Source organism: Polypterus senegalus, chromosome 12, assembly GCF_016835505.1.
Source record: "Polypterus senegalus isolate Bchr_013 chromosome 12, ASM1683550v1, whole genome shotgun sequence".
NCBI lineage: Eukaryota > Metazoa > Chordata > Cladistia > Polypteriformes > Polypteridae > Polypterus > Polypterus senegalus.
This window is the reverse complement of record NC_053165.1, coordinates 156,546,655-156,564,443: the sequence shown is the minus strand read 5'-3', so window position 1 is coordinate 156,564,443 and position 17,789 is coordinate 156,546,655. Positions and strand designations below refer to the sequence as shown.

Sequence of the window (17,789 nt, the reverse complement as noted above, 5' to 3'; positions counted from 1 at the left end):
ACCAATGGAAAGTATCGCTTTTCAGGGGAATAATCTGTGGAGTTTAGACTGATCCATTATTTAAAAGTGGCAGCATAATGGGATAAAATACATGTTGTATTGCTGAATGTCAAAGTTAATTTTTTCATTAATAATGACTACAAATGTTAAAAATTGCTCTAGTAACAAAACAGCTTCTTAATTGGTCAGCAATTGTTAGCAAGCATATCAATGCACTATTGCATGAGGATGTGAGTGAGCATCACAGTCTGGAGGGATTAAATTTGAGGCAACTCTATATAAATGTTCTCTGTTCTTAGTTTTTTTTTTTTTTTCTTATTTAGTAAAATTTCCACTTGCAATAATCCAACTGCACTGCTTTTGCTATGTTTCATTTACAGCATTTGATTCAGATGCCAACAAAGATATTGTTTGTCAGCTTTGTGGTGCCTGGTTTGAGACGCGCAAAGGTTTGTCCAGCCATGCCCGTGCTCACCTACGGCATTTTGGCGTAGTAGATGCTGAAACCAAGGGCTCTCCCATTGATTACTTGAATGAGCTGATCAAGAACGAAGAATTTAAGAAACGCTTACCCTCCCTACAACCATTAGAGACTGCTCTGGACCCAGAGAGTCCTGGGGAGCTTTCTCCAACACTCAAACGACCAGCACCTCCACCAGTCCAGGGGATGAAGAGCCCACAGAATTCAAGCCTGTCTGTAAAACCTTCATCAGGCTCTCTTCACTCACCGCCTGTTAAAAAAATGAAAGCATCTAATGCTGACAGGAGCTCTCTACAGATCTTCCAACTGTCTTCTGGAGAACTAACTCCACTTAGACATGGTAAGTTATTACTGATTGTAATAAATGAAGTCATCAGTTTGTTTTTTTTAAAGGAGCACTGAGTGAAGATTTGTCTTTGTGCTGTCCATACTGAATTCTGTTAATGTTTTTAAAAGTGACTGAATGCAATATTATCTTTTGAAGTAATGAGTTTATAATGTATGCTTACATTAGGAGCATTGAATGCTGAGCTTTTAGGGGAGTATAAACTATCTGACGCCATCACTTGGGATTTTTTTTTCATATATTTAGCACTAGTCCACATCAGCATGAGTGCTTTTTTACCTAGTGAAAATAATTACCAACACAGATACTTATTTGTTTAGAGTGTATTGGCCAATGTCAAAAGAATAAGCCCAACAAGAGGTCTCTAATTATAACTGCAAGAATGAGTTTATAACACTGGATATAACTTCATTGTTGTTTGGTGGACCTGCATAAAGGTGTAGGCCAGATTAATATTTTTGTTTGTTTTTTTTTCCCCATTTACCCAATAGACCATATTAAAGAGATTGGCTGTGAGTTCTGTGGCGAGTATTTTGAGAACAGGAAAGGGCTGTCAAGTCATGCTCGCTCTCACTTGCGCCAGCTTGGCATCACAGAATGGTCTGTCAATGGATCCCCTATCGACACATTACGAGACCTCATCAAACGTAAGGGGCTTCCAACTGCATTGCCTCTTTCTCACTCTCCTCCTCCAAACCCTAAATCACTCCACAAATCCCAGCACCATTCAACTGTTGGGCCTCCTTCAACACCAGGCTCACCAGAGCCCCGTTCTTCAATAGAGAGAGAGCCATCCTCTCCATCGACAGCTGCTTCTTCATCATCATCTTCCTCTGCTCATTTGATCAAACGAATCCATTTTGGCCTTGGACATTCCCACCCTAATCAGCCTACTGCCCGCAAGATGATGTCAACTGGTGGTTTGTCTAAGCTGAAGGCAGACTCTCTCCAAATGGAATTGGCTTCTGGAGTGTCTGCAACATCAGGATTTTCACCTGACAAATTGCAAGGTCATCGCAACTGGTCCAGCCCGGACAACATTCTCCCACTGAGTCTGGGTAAGCTGACTTCTACTTTTTATTGTCAATCTTTTTTTCTGTTTGTTTGTCACTGCTGCCTAATAGTTCCAGCAGCTGGTTGTCGTCAGTGTAGAGACTGCTCTTCAGTTTTCTTGCACATCCCCAGAGATGTGCATGTTAGGTTAGCCTATTCCAATAGCACTTGATGCAAGACAGGAAATGCGTTTGACTGTGTGGAGTTTGAATGTTCTCTCACTGTTTGTGGGTCTTCCTCCAGGAACTGTAGCTTTCTGTTAACATCCCTAAAAACACAAGTTGTTTAGGTTAATTGATGATTCCTAATTGTGTTGCCTAACCTTCACTAAGACTAAGCCTGAAGCACATTATTAGTTTTAAACTCGAACTTGAAAGTGTGTGCCCATGGTTTAAAACTGAGACAGTAACACTGAAATAATAGTTTTTCAATCACACAGCCGTAGTCTGTAATGCAAAAACAATCTCTTACAAGATATATTAAAAGTGTATTTTCAAATTGTTTTATTGTTATCTGAAACTACAATCTTAGTTTCATCTTGGGACACAATTGGGCACACTTTCAGATAAACAGAAAACCCACACTTTAGAATTACACACATCATATCCATAAAGATACTTCTTATTTCATTTAGTTTGATGTTGTACAGGGTGAGCCAAAATGAAGTACTCCATTTTTCTAGGTCTTTGTGTGAGGTAGAGACAGACGAGTGGGTTGGGGTGGGGGTCCTTTGATAGGCAATCCCTTATAGTTTTCAGTCAGCAACATACCTTGATCTGGTGCATGCCGTGCTTTCGCTGTCAAAGCATTCTTCAAAAACAAAGAATCCATCATCACAACGCAATGCACCTTTCAAACGGTCACCATCACTTTGGAACATTACATTAAAAAGCTAGAGAGATTTTTGCGGTCCCAACTGGAAGAAATCGATGTGTTGGATGCCTAGTTTCAACAGGATGGAGCAACAGTGCAGAGATCCGTGCAAGTTTTGCAGGAGATGTTTCCAGGCAAGCTGATCTCCCTGCGTGGTGATGTCTCGGGTCCTTCACGTTCACCTGAATTTCTTCTTGTAGGGCTATCTCAAGTAGAAGGTATACACACACACATCAAAACCTTGAAGCTCTCAAGGGCGCTATTCGCCACAAAATCGCCGCTATTCCCCTTGAAATGGCCAAACTAGTCATGTGAGTGTTCAGAAATCTTCTCGAAGAGCATATTGCTAATGATGGCCACCACCTTGAAGGCATAATTTTTAAAATACAGTAAAAAAAAATTATTTGTATACTCTTTCGTGTTGTAATAAAATGTATCTTGTAGCATTTTTGTAGAATAAATGTTTGAGTTGTGGTATTTCTATTTGGCTCACCCTGTATAACTATCCAAGGTCTGCCTTTTCAGTGTACACAATTTAATTTTTTTCTACTTCTGTTTTTATTGGTATAAACTAGAACACTAGAGTCAAAGTATAGTGGAAATGTAGCAGTTTTTTGTGGTCTTTCAAAGTTTATAGCCTTCATTTCTGAGCGTTATGCTAACAACGAGGTAAAAGGTTTGGCAGTGAAAGGCAACATTTTTCGAGTTGCGGCGCACCAAGTCCAAAAATTTTCTTTCGCAGCGCACCTGCGGGACTGCCCATAAATAAAGTCTTGATGACACAATCTATGGACAATCACCAATAAAAACAGTTAATTTTACAAATTTGAAAGACATTTTATTAATCAAGGAATCAAAGGATAAATCTTAAATTTAATGTTTAGACTTCATTTCCGTAAGTGTTCCATTATCTGTTTGTTCCAACATAAAATATATTTTTTTAAACATTATCTTTTTAATCAACCAAAAGTTCAAAAACACTAGCAATTTTAAATATTTTACAAAAGTTTTCGCAGCGCCCCTAGAAAATTCCACAGCACACCGGTTGCCCGGGAATGAGGTGGGGTTAAATGTCTTCCTTAAGAACCAATTAATTCAAACCCCAACTTTGATTACATATTATCAAAGTAATTTGGTCAGAAAATGAATTGATGGATCAATATAAATCTATATTACCATCAGTGGTAATTGTAAAGGTGGCTATTTTCAGTTTTTTTGTCTGTAAATGTATGTTTTTCTCTTCAGGTTTTCATACAATGAATGTTTGGCAGTTTGTTTTTTGTTTGTTTTATTTTCCTTCATTTTGACCAAACCTAAGGCTTCATTTACTGCCCTGTAATATCTGCAGAGCTAATTTCTCTATTACAAATTTCAAAGCTACAAAAATTACTGTTTGCTTTTTTCCATAGCTTCGGAGAGAGAACCTGTACGAGATATCCGCTGTGAGTTCTGTGGAGAATATTTTGAGAATCGGAAGGGTCTTTCTAGCCATGCACGCTCTCACCTGCGACAGATGGGTATCACAGAGTGGACTGTAAATGGCTCTCCAATAGATACCCTGCGTGAGGTGATGCGCAAGAAAGGAAAACCGCCAGCTATCAAGAAAGAACCTGGGACCGACGGTGGCTTTGTGGCATCCTCCTGGGAAGACCAATCTAGCTATCATAAGCAGTTCAGTGTGCCTACTTCATCAAAACCATCTGCATCCATGTTGCACAGTGGTCATGGACCAGCTGGCAGAATGATGAAGCACAGCTTAAGCAGTCCTTTTAGCCGAGGAATTGGTCTGTCTGTCAATGGAAAACACCAGAGTAACTTTCTGAAGTCCCTTGGCAAGAGAACACATGGTGATGAAAGAAGTCTCCAGGGAACAACTGGTGATGTGCATCGCACGCCCAATAAGAATTATGTCCAGACAGAGCTACCCTTTAAACCTAAATCTTTGACTTCTCCAGACAAATCTACCCCACATGCATGTAAGCACAGAAATATATTTGTTCTATTTTAAGTATGCTTAGAATTAGGGTTACTGATTTTAAATGTAAATTGTTAGTTCGCCACTTATTTTAAACCTAATACTGTAGATAATTAGAATTGTGCCTGTGTTTGACATCTTTAAAAAGATAGGAGATTGAAGGAGACTTTAGTACAGCTATCTTTACGGTGTTAATTATTTTTGTTCTAAAAGTATCACTTTACTGTTTATGTATCTGTTGCTTCTACAGTAAATAGCCTGCTTTATGTATGAAAGTTGGTAAAGTGTAGGAGCATGGGTGTATGCTATAGGTTTAATGAAAGATGGGAGACTGTTTGTTTGTTTTATTTGGCTGGCTTGATTTGGTGAAAACTAAGCTGCTCCCAGTATTTCACAGAGTCTGTTCTTTATCGGCACGTCTTGGCAGATTCTCCAGTCTCCCACACCTCTTTATAAAGACATTTTCCCTGGTTTTAAACTCTAAACTCTTTAATGATTATTTTTCCAATGATTCCTTAGATTTGAGTACATGTTTTATTACATAGTTAATTTTCCTTTTTTAATATAATTGGGAGCTGTTTTTCTTTTCTTTTAAACAAAACTGGTAAAAAAAAAAAAAATTGCTCTCTTTAGTACAACACTGAATAGTAAATTTTGTGCGTTTAGGAAAATGCATTGAGCCCAATGATATTTGGTTGTCTTCTTACTATGGGCAGAGTGATTAACCTGCATCCAGCCCTGCCTGCAGGTCCTCCAACTCTCAAGGAAAACACGAGTGTTGGTGGCAGGACTGTGTTTAAAAACCTCACACTATTCGATTCCTGTTATAAATTGGAACTGTGGAACATTTTAGGCATTACCACAGTATTGTAAATCAGTTAGGAGGAAGAAATTTTTTTAGTAACCATTCTTTTATGTGTTTTATTTCAAACAGCAACTGATGCCAGTTGTGAGCTCTGTGGCTTCTATTTTGAAAACCGCAAGGCTTTGGCAAGCCACGCACGTGCACACCTACGGCAGTTTGGCGTGACGGAGTGGTGCGTTAATGGATCCCCAATAGAGACCTTGAGCGCCTGGATTCGGAGCAAGCCTCATAAAGTGGCAGAAGTGCATCGAAGCTATCTGCAAAATGGGAGACCCTTTCCTAAGAAGGTATAAAGGCATTACAACCATATGGGTGAAGAATGTGGTGTATGTTCTGGCATTTAAACTAATCAGTGTTTCAGAAATCCTTTTCTAGAGCATCATGTCACAAGCACCCAAGTATGCTTCAACCGTTAAAGTGCCTGTTTTAACAATTGTAACATTGTTGTATACGTGTACTGTGCAAGAAAGAAAGTTGTAAAGCAACTTGAAGTGTTGTCCACTTTAAACCAGTCAGCCACGATGTTAAAACCACCTGCCTAATATTGTGTAGCTCCCCACGTCCTGCCTAAATGGCTCTGATCCATTGAAGCGTGGAGTCCATAAGACATCTGAAGGTGTCCTGTGCTATCTGGCACCAAGACATTGGCAGCAAATCCTCTAACTCCTGTAAGTTGCAAGGCGGGATCTCCATGGATCAGACTTGGTTTTCCCAGCACATCCCACATACATTCAATTGGATTGTGCTCTGGGAATTTGGAGGCCAAGTCAACACAATGAACTCTTTGTCATAATGCTAGTGACACTTCTATAGCGCCATATTTGTCTTTGAATATGATTAAAAGTGAATATCTGAATCTGAAATCAGTTTGTTAAATATGAACTAGCATTATTCATAAGTCATAACTTATTTGCCAGCACCTATGAATATATGTGGGTAACCTTTTTCAGGAACTGTTTCTTGATAGTGAGATCATAGAGAGTCGTACAGTGTGCATGGATGCCCTTTCCATGATATACCTTGTATTTTTCACCCAATGTGCCACAATTTTCTTTTTAATCTTTTTTTTTTTTGTGCCTAATAGGTATCATGTCATTAGCCCCCGAACACAGTAAAGTTTCTGTGTTTTTTTTATTTGTAATTTAAAGTGTTAATGTTTGTCAACAGCACTTGAGCAAAACATTCTTTTTTGTGCGATTTCTTTGTGTCTTTTGCTTGCACACACCAAAATATTGACACGAGCTGACTCTGTGCATATCACATGTATTGCATAACATTCATTGCCTAGAAAATGTAGTGGCCATGCCTAGAGTTTCATAAATAGTGTATTACTGCTCTGTTACTCTGGATGAATAAAGTGTGCTTCAATGTCAGTTTTTTCTAAGAAGTCAGAAATTTAATATAGGCCACATGTTTGAATTCACATGTGTTCTTATTAGGTTCATGTGATTTTGCTGTGGATATTGAGATCCAGAGAGTAAAGTAGTTCTGGATTATTGTGCTGAATCTTTAATCCTGGAATTTGAAATGTACTTCAATATATGAACCCTGTATTTTGGAGCCGGGATTTGTTTTTAAATGTAGTCAAAATTTCCTCCAAAACACCAGATCATCAATTTATTCAATATAAATTTATTTGACTCATGTGAAGTGGTATTTAATGGGTTTAGTCTCTGACCATATATGTCATTTTTTCGTAAAGGTCCCAGTTCCTTTTTATACATATTCTGTTTCTGCCTTCCTGTCATATCTTTGTGGTCCTTTTCCACCTTTTATTCATTTTGAATGCTACTGTTTCCTGGTCTCTGCCGTTTTTTTTTTTTTTCTGCCTCTGGATTTTTCCTCATGCTGTTTACTATCCTTTGATATTAAGTTGATTTTATTAAGCTCTGTTGCTTCTAAGATCCTCCTGGCACCATCCTGGGTAAACCAGGAATTGTGTTCAGTACACGCCTGGAGGAATTTATTTTATGATTTTAAATTCTTTGAGAACTCTCCGCTGCTTGCAGTAGTATTTCCTCTCCATTGACTGTATCATCTTTTAACAAAGGCACTCATTACGAACCCTGTCTTTTGCTTTAATCTGCATGTGTAATATTCAAGTTAGGCCTGTTACAAAGATACAAGAAGTTCTAAAATCAAATCTGCCTGTCTTTGTCTCTCTCAGGCCCGCCCTCATCCTTTAAATCCTATTGAATTGGACGCTCTAATACACAACCGTTCTCCAGTCAGCCGGCAGATGCCAAGTATTTCACAGGGTAAACGAGTAGGAAAAGATGTCCACTGTGATTCTGGTCGAGCAAATGAGATCAATGATGGAGTGCAGGAATCTTTATCCCCAACCACAGAGGACCAGCAGCAGTCTCCATTTCAACCTCAACATCAGCAGAAAGGAGCCAGAAGTGAGCTCAATGTTCGCTCACCACGCGGTAAGCAGATTTCTGAACTGAAAAGGACAAAATTTCTAAAAGAACCTGTTCTCTTCTCAAAGCTGTGTTTAGCTAGCTAATGTAGTTTTTTTTTTTTGTGTGTGTTATTATTCAAGAAGAATATCCATTACCATTTAATTCATTTTGCTTGATGTTATTCTTCCAGATAAATTATGTGGAAAGAATTAAACTTTGAGAAGGAATGCTATGTAAAGCTGCATTTCTTGTATTTTTTCCACTGTGGGATTCATGTATAGGCCATCATTTGCCTCACTGACAATTCCTGTTTTCTTCTCTTACACATTTTACACCATACATACTACTGTAGTCAAGCAGTGGCTAAGAATTGGCATGAGATTTCTAGTGGTGCACAGGATAGATTATGCTTTAAACCAAAGGTTTGTTGGTTCAATCACAACCTCTTATTTACTGTGTGCCCTGGAGTAAATTGCTTGTCTACGCCACAGGCAAATGTCACCTTGCTTCTTTGTTGTGTTTTTTTTTTTTCTTCTATTTTTTATATATAGATAATCATGTCTCATTCTTTTAACACATTTACTGTTGGACATTTTTTTATTACCAGGATGCTACAGTGCTGGTCTGTGCAAATATGATAAATAATAAACTCTGTCAAAATTGTTAAGAAATGTATTGGAAGCAATGGTTTTATTACCAACAGTAACTCATGTCAAACCTCTGAAAATTTAAAAAAAATAATAATTTCACCTGCAACTTAAGTCTTCATTTCAATATGAATCCTTGAAGCATGGCAGGCACCATGCCAAGTGCAGTCTTGGAAGCAAATGTGTCGCAAATACAGTTTCTTTGCACTGTCCACACTTGTTTCACACTGCACATTTCCTAGTTCATTACTGTTTGCACTCAGTGGGCAGTAGATTGTCCAAGTAGTGCTGTTCTAACAATCTTAACATATTGGACCTCTTACGATGACAAAATGCTTTTGGGGCAACTGAAATCCAAGCTGGTCAGTCTTAAGTAGTAATGACAGTGGGTGATTTGAGAATGAAATCAGAACTGCTATCAGCACCTGCAATTGGGAAATCTAAGGCCTCAGTCGCTTCACTATCTGCATCAGTACCAGAGCCTTTGGGTTCCAATTAATCGTCACTATTGTAATCAATGTCGTTATAAAAATAATCATCTTGCAACAAATGTAGTTGTTTCAAAACGTGAACAGCTTTTTACCTTTTTTTTATATCTACAGAAAGTACATTTATAACATTGTTTTGTGCATGTTGTTACCACCAAAAAAAATCTGTGCTGTACAATAGATGCACTGTAATAAATAACTGAGATGTGACTGCAGAGATCACCAGCACACTGGCTGCATTTATAGTAGCTGTATACTGAGGTATGAGTTATCTCATAAATTGTCAGTAGTGGGGGGATTTTTGGAGGAATGTCCCCCTAGGTGTTTGTAGCGCATTAATATCTACATGTATTTCTGCGAAGAACTGGTGTGGGAGTACCCCTTCATATATCGAGCCCACTGGAATACGTATATAATATTGAAGAATGGGTTTGTTCTCCCTAGGAGTTCAGATTATTCTCATAAATGACACAGTGCACGGTGCCTGCCTTTTACTTCTGATACCAAAATTAGATTACTGCTGGTATCGTGCCATTTTATAAGTTGGGTTGTTCGGTACTTTTCCAGTTTTCATACATTGCGCCATAATGACTAATACTGCAGTGCTTCTGGTAACATGTGGTTTTATTTTTTTTGTTTTTTCCAGTTTGATTTGCAGCAGACTGAGTGTTCCTTTACATTGTTATTTAACTCCATGCTTTCTGTTTTCATCTTGCTTGGTTTATGTAGCAATGTATAAAATGCTAAATATTTCTGATGAATGAAATGCATTAGAATAAATTGGACTTCCAGTTGTTAGGGGGACTTCGCAATGACAACTGTAAAACAAAGTATGACAGAATTGCTTTTTTAAGCTTTGCTGTGTATTGCGTGTTGTGATTTGATTCTGCAATACTGAAGTTGGTATTCATTTTTTAATTTGACTATTTGAGTAAATGTTCTGACAAGCCACTGAGAGACCAAGTAGCCAATTTGGAAGATCCGCTTAGTTTAGTGAGTGATAGTTGTGTCTTTGTTCCTATATCAAGAACTCTGCATGATATGAGATTATGGATAGAAGAAAAGCATCATAAATTCACTCTTGTTGTTCTGCCAAAATGGCAAAGAAAAAAATTCATCCTCATTGTAAAATTACTTATTAATCTTAAGGATCACTAACTGTCATCTGCCTGAGGGTTTTAAATATCAGTCCTTGTATTAAGTACTTGTAATCCACCAAATTTATTGAAAAATGATCCAGACATTAATTAAATAACAATGCAATTAAATATTCTAGATGGAATATTCCAATGAGGCTGTTTATATAAATAACATTAGTGGTAAACAAAGAACTGTGTATTTTGGTGAACTAGTAATCCAAAAATGGATATCAACCAAAACAGAATTGTTAGTAAAGAAAGAATGCTAATTCAGGTAGGGAAGAAGTTGATAGTCATTTGAATACAGATTGTAAAATTTATACTTAAGGTTATATAGTGGTCTGTCCTGTGGGCAGATGTATGTTCATCACAAAATAAGCCAAACTGCATGAGAAATGAAATGAAGAAAAGGAGAGGGTATTTGAGGCTTACATTTATAAGTGACAGAAATGCTCAAAGCACAGATACAGTATTCAGTGAAAGACATGCTGTTTTGGCTGATAAATGATTAATTTCTGGTATGCATATCGGTGGTTGGTGGGCTTCATGTATTTTTCAGTGTTTTCATTGAAGGAAGTTTGTGGGGTAAATGGTGGCACTGATTTGGTCACTGCAGCTGTGGTTGTGGTTAACCCATAAAATTTAATTTTACACATTTAATTTTTTTCCCCCAAATGATTTTAGAAAGTGTGAAGCACTGAAGTTTGAGTAAGGTAGCTGGACAGCTTTTTTGGTCAGATGTAAAAGACTACATGTGTTACAACTTGTTCCAAGAAAAAGATTATCTTTGTAGTGAGTTACAGTCGAGATTACATCATATACTTGGGATGCCTCTAAACGCTGTCCCAAGTCAAAAGGTGAAGGATAAAATCAGCTGAGCACAATAATTGAAACATAGTGGTGCTTTTTCACTTTGATAAAAACTAAAATTTGGATGAAGAAGAAACTTTCATCAGTTATACTGCATGGACCTTAAGCTCGGGACTAAAAGCACTGAAGTGGTTCAAGAATGGAGGGGGTCAATGTTCTCTATCCTGTTCTGACCTTGGTCTCTTTGAGACCCTGTGACATGGTTTGAAATTGAATGGCAACAAGTGCTGCTGTCCTGTTTCCCCCCACCCCATAGGTGTGTGCAAAGCTTATAGATGCTTTCCACCAATGATTTGATACTATGGCTTAAAATGGCTTAAACAGGTGTCCCAGTAAGACTGCAGCCAGGGAATTTAGATTTCTGGATCATGTTTAAAATTCTGGTTGCAACTAGATTTTAGTTGTAATGCTACAGTATTTGAAATCTTTAGTCTGAACACTTTTCCAGGACACTTTACACACTCAGAACCTGCCTTTTGAGAGAAACATTCTACAAGAATAAACTCTTTGGGACAAGTTAGGGTTCATCAAAGCTTGTTGAGAATAATAGAAACTGAGTGTTTTTTTTTATTATTTCTTTTTAATTCCAGCCTCCCTTTTTATATACACCTTTAGGATCTGGTACTGTTTCTCTTTGTAGAGTTTGTTCTTATGTGACAATGAAGGTCTTGATACATTTGTTTCAGGATTTGAACGAAGACCTCCAAAGCACCCTGCACACTTACAAAGTGATGAGGCTCTGGAAAGTCGTCCCATGGCCCCCAGAGTGCGTACTATCCCATCCCTTGTGCCAAAGCCTCCATCCACTCCACTAGTCAAGTTTGTTGGCAATATTTACTCCCTGAAGTGCCGGTAAGTGTCTGCCAGCTGGCCCTTTTATAATAGTTGTAATGCAGTCCCGTTCAAGCAAGGAAAGTTCCATTTTAACTGTGCCTCACTTTCTAGGTTCTGTGAAGTGGAGTTCCATGGTCCTCTCTCAGTTCAGGAAGACTGGGTTCGTCATTTACAGCAGCACATCCTGGATATGAACTTTCCAAAATCTGAGGCTCCTCTGGAAGAAAGTATCACGCCTATGGTGCCTATGGAGACCCCCGCCGAGGTCCTGTAGAGCATTTCCAAGTTCTGTTTTTATCACTTTTAAAATCCTCCAGAAACTCCAAAGATCAGGTGTACCAGCCTACCTGCCTTGCCGAATTAATTTTGGCTGGACTTTGTTTGCCCTTTGGCCCTTTAATTTAGCCTGGGGTCTTGTTGGGGTCTTGTCTTTTAAATGAGAACATTTCATCAAAATGTACAGGGGCTGAATGCTTTCATTTTACATTTTATTTCAATTAACGTAACAGAAGATTACATATGTACTGTCATACCTGTTCAAGGCTAAGACTATTAACGACTTTTTTCTTTGTCAGATGTGATCATGTTTTTTTTTTTTTGTTTTTAAACCAAGGATGGCTTTCTTTTTTAAATGATAGGCCCAATTTGTGCAGAAAAGGGAAACTGGTCTCTTAGGCCTACAGTTGGAGGTTTTTAATTTTTCTTTCTTCCCAGAAGGCCAAAAATCATGGGACTCTAAAAGAGTAAAAAAAAATATTTTTTTAATTCCGGCAATAGTTTCTTTGCAGCTTTTTTTTTTTTTGGATATTAATAATGCTGATCATATTAATGGAGACCAAGGTACTGATAATTGTAATTGCGCTCTTCACTTTTGCAGCCACCACCTGTTGTCGACTCCTTATTTCCGCCCCCTCCAAAAAAAAAAAAAAAGCACTTTGCCGTTCTACATCCGAGGGAGGCACGTCGACCAGTGTGCATATCCAGATGCTGACTTGTGGCTACTCCCTTTGCCTTTACACTTAAGGGTTTATAATGAGATACCCTATGCCCTTAATCCCCGGCCACCCATATTGATTCTATAACTTAAATTTAATGGGTGCATCAGTATGCCAATAAAAATTCATCGCTCTTTCCTCCTATTAACCATCCATGGTCGTCCACCTCACAGACTACCATGTTTTGCACAAGTGGTCAATCTTTTTTTTTTTTTTTTGTTTTGTGAAAGGCATTTAATTTACTTTTAGGACCAATGACCCTATTCTTTTCCTAATAATTTAATTGTGATATTCTTGCTCCTGCTTTCCTTCTTCTAGCACATAGTTAAAGGAAAGGTGTAGCGGGTAAAAGAGATGCCCTGGGGTTTTTATGGGTGGTTTCCCCCTCCTTTTTCCTTCATGTGGTGTAGTTTAGGCAGAGGTTGCCTTTTGTTACCTTTGTCCCTCCTGCTTTGGCAATGGGACACTTAATATATATATAAAAAAAAAAAAATATTACAGGAAGAACTGACATTAAAGCAAAAATGAAAGCAGATGAGGAAGCACAGCAGCTTGTGCTTCTAAAATGGTGTGCCCATCTGTTTGAGACATTTTAATTACAAGGTATCGAAACACTACCAGTGCTTATCAGTATTGAGTGTATTACCAGTCAGCTTTTTAAAAGCTTGTGGATTCTAAAGAGGTAGCTGTTTTAATAAATAAACTATCTTTAGTTTTTACTTCCTTTTATAAAACCAAATTTTTGTTTGTAGATTTGAGCCACTAGGTGGTTGGCTGTTGCATTTTGGGCCCAATAATTTGACATGGGTGACCTTTTGCACTTGACTTTCCTTAGTGGTGGGAGAATGAATTGGTTTTATGTTTGAAGTATAAAGAGTCTAGAATGTCCAATGAAGTGATTATCATGTGGGTGACTAACCCAGAAACCTTTTAAAAAGAGAATACCTGTGATATTAGAATTACTTGGACTGATGCTGCACTATCATGCCAAGCAATAATAAAACTTTTTATTTTATATAATATATATATATATACATACACACACACACACACACATTGGCTTGCACTGCCTCCACCCTTTTCTCTTCTATGTATGTCTAGATTCGTCCACTTGAGTTTGTGAATAATGAACGGTTAAAATTTCTCATCAGTCTCTAGTTTTGTCTAGGAATTCAACTGAACTTTGTTCCCTTTTCTCCTTCTAGTCAAGCAGCATCCAAGCTGAATTTGTTGGACCCCAGCAGTATGTGTTCCAAAACAAAGGAGGCACCACTGGGATTCAGAATTTGTGCTTAGAAAAGTTGGATTTTCCGTTAGTGAGGATGGTGCTCATTTAAACCACACAGCTCTGTGAGTTGAGCCATAGTCCAGGGTGGACAGATCACTGGCACTGGTGGTGTTCCTTTGTCTTTACTAACTGTGTAACTGTCTTGTGTAAATTATTTGTATCCTTTTTAATGTTTTAGGCCTTGTTGCAGCTCTTGGAGCTGAGCCACTCAAATTTCCCTAAGTAGTTTGCAAAACCTGGTGTGAAACCAGACATGAAACACCTTAAATGGCCATATATGTTTTTAATTTGATGCTGGTTCATGAGGACCTTTTCTTTGACCTTTTTTTTTTTTTTCATTTTTTTTATTTTAAAGACTGCTCCATTGTCTTTCCCAGACTTTTAACTGATGCCATGTTGAGTTTTACAAAACCGTGATGCCCATCATGTAGACTCTGTTTAAATAATAATAATCCGAATGGAATAAATGTTTATAATCTCTTTTAAGTGCATCTGTCTCTGAATGCCAGCCTGACCCACCAGCTGTGTGAATGTTATGTTGGCTTTGGTGGTGGGGTCTACACTTGTCTTCCATTGCATTTTTATACTTTTCTTGCACAGTGAATGGCACTAGAAACGGTTCGGTTTGCCTTGACAGTATGACCCTGTAATGAAGAGGGGCTAGCAGTTTAGTACACTGGACAATAGAGATTTAACATCTCAAACACTTTGTTGTGCATCTTATAGATTTTGGTCTGCTGATCACAAAAATCACCTTTATGTTTACCGGTCGCATTCCATTACCTACAGTCGCTAATTTTTGTGATTTCCAATCATACAGTACCACAAATCAAACAATCTGTGGTAATCTAGCAGAAGTGATGCTGCTACTAGGAATGCAGCTTGGATAGGCTAGCTGTGCTAGAAAGTATCTAAGAACTGGAAGGGGCACATTAACCACTTGTTGACCCAACAAGGAGGGTCGTATAAAACTTGGAACTGATTACAAATTTTGTGAAAGCAATGAACAAAGAAGGGAGAAGGATTCTGGTTGATTGAGACTGATGTTTCCATGAACTATTGATGCCATAAGATTAAAGAAGGCATTTTTGTTGGTCCACAAATCAGACATCTGCTAGTGGGGCTGGAAGAACTCTCATGGACATAGAAGGTTGATGCTGGGAAGTTTCTTGATAACTACAGAGCTCCAGAAAAGCATCCAGCTGGTTGTCAACATACTTGAAGCATACAAAGCCATTTAGTGCAGCGTGTCAGTAACGATTCATTTTCTACAGTCGCAAAGGGACAACTTCTCTGCTGATCTTGGTGCAGTCAGTGATGAACATGGGGTTAAACGTTTCACTGGGACATTACAACGATGGAATAAAGAGTATTCAGTGCAAGTGGAGTGTTACCGAAATCAACTACAACTGATAAACTGCAGCAGAATATTTTTTAGCTCAGTTGGGATAGATAGATAGATAGATAGATAGATAGATATATATAGATATATAGATAGATATATCTAACTGCTCAAATGAATTAAAGGAACACTTTTTAATCAGAGTATATCATAAAGTCAATGAAACTTATGGGATATTAATCTGGTCAGTTAAGTAGTAGAGGGCGTTGTTAATCAGTTTCAGCTGCTGTGGTGTTAATGAAATTAACAACAGATGCACTAGAGGGGCAACAATGAGATGACCCCCAAAACAGGAATGGTTTAACAGGTGGAGGCCACTGACATTTTTCCCTCCTCATCTTTTCTGGCTGTTTCTTCACTAGTTTTGCATTTGGCTACAGTCAGTGTCACTACTGGTAGCATGAGGCGATACCTGGACCCTACAGAGGTTGCACAGGTAGTCCAACTTCTCCAGGATGGCACATCAATACGTATCATTGCCAGAAGGTTTGCTGTGTCTCCCTGCACAGTCTCAAGGGCATGGAGGAGATTCTAGGAGACAAGCAGTTACTCTAGGAGAGCTGGAGAGGGCCATAGAAGGTCCATAACCCATCAGCAGGACCAGTATCTGCTCCTTTGGGCAAGGAGGAACAGGATGAGCACTGCCAGAGCCCTACAAAATGACCTCCAGCAGGCCACTGGTGTGAATGTCTCTGACCAAACAACCAGAAAGACTTCATGAGGGTGACCCAAGGGCCCCATGTCCTCTAATGGGCCCTGAGCTCACTGCCCAGCAGGATGCAGCTCGATTGGCATTCGCCATAGAATACCAGAATTGGCAGATGCACCACTGGTGCCCTGTGCTTTACAGATGAGAGCAGGTTCACCCTGAGCACGTGACAGAAGTGAAAGGGTCTGGAGAAGCCATGGAGAACATTATGCTGCCTGTAACATCATTCAGCATGAGCAGTTTGGTGGTGGGTTAATGATTGTCTGGGGAGGCATATCCATGGAGGGTCACACAGACCGCTACAGGCTTGACAAAGGCACCTTGGCTGCCATTAGGTATCAGGATGAAATCCTTGGACCCATTGTCAGACCCTATGCTGGTGCAGTGGCTCCTGGTGCACGACAATTCCTGGCCTCATGTGCTGAGAGTATGCAGGCAGTTCCTGGAGGATGAAGGAATTGATACCATTGACTGGCCGCCACACTTTCCTGACCTAAATCCAATAGAACACCTCTGGGACATTATGTTTTGGTCCATCCAATGCCACCAGGTTGCACCTCAGACTGTCCAGGAGCTCAGTGATGCCCTGGTCCAGATCTGGGAGGAGATCCCCACAACACCATCTGTCATCTCATTAGAAGCATGCACCGATGTTGTCAGGCATGTATACAAGAACACAGGGGCCATACAAAGTGCTGCGGACAATTTTGAGTTGCTGCAATTAAATTTTGGCAAAATGGACTAGCCTGCCACATCATTTTTTCACTCTGATTTTTGGGGCGTCTTTGAATTCAGGGCTCTGTAGGTTGATCATTTTCATTTCCATCAAACGATGTGGCATCCTTTCGTTCCTAACACATTACCCAGTCTATATCAGTGTAGATATCCAGGAGGATTTCTTTATCCCATTGAGATCTGATGTGTTTACAAAGTGTTCCTTTAATTTTTTTGAGCAATATATATATATATATATATAGCGGGTTGAATAATGGATGGATGGATGAACAAATGCAACTGAAGGGTCGGCATCATTAAAGAGATGAGACACATTAAATTTTAAAAAGTTTATTTCAACGTTCTTTCAAATTATGTGGTACAATCAATCTGGAATTATATTTGTGTTCAGCTTGAAGCTGTCTATCACAATCGCCAAAATGTTTTTCTGGAAGGAGTACCTTTGGAAAAAAAAAAAATTTGTTGTACCAGTGTTGCCATTGATTGTGGAGTGGTGCACTCCTGAAGCCATTAAGGTGTACCTGGCAGAAGACAAGCATGGCACAAACATCTCATCGGCCATCATTCCTCACAGCCAGGAGTCTTCCAGTTGTGGGAAATCCTGTCCGGTAAGTAAATCATTGAACACGTGGCCAGGACTAATGAATATATCCTGTGAGCTATGTCTGTTTGGTGCCACCTCTC

At 38.9% G+C, this 17,789-nt stretch overlaps 1 protein-coding gene across 3 annotated transcripts in view; it reads left to right on the top strand.

Annotated features, from left to right (window-relative positions):
* LOC120539994 (protein Wiz-like) overlaps positions 1 to 14,740 on the top strand; it is a 117,486-nt gene extending 102,746 nt beyond the window's left edge. For all 3 annotated transcript variants that reach the window (XM_039770420.1, XM_039770419.1, XM_039770418.1), the window contains exons 9-15: positions 381 to 821; positions 1,319 to 1,885; positions 4,163 to 4,729; positions 5,663 to 5,880; positions 7,761 to 8,022; positions 11,829 to 11,994; positions 12,088 to 14,740. In XM_039770420.1, coding sequence (XP_039626354.1) covers positions 381 to 821; positions 1,319 to 1,885; positions 4,163 to 4,729; positions 5,663 to 5,880; positions 7,761 to 8,022; positions 11,829 to 11,994; positions 12,088 to 12,250 — 2,384 coding nt within the window. In that variant the 3' untranslated portion in view covers positions 12,251 to 14,740. The remainder of the gene's footprint in view (positions 1 to 380; positions 822 to 1,318; positions 1,886 to 4,162; positions 4,730 to 5,662; positions 5,881 to 7,760; positions 8,023 to 11,828; positions 11,995 to 12,087) is intronic.
* Positions 14,741 to 17,789: the final 3,049 nt, after the last annotated feature.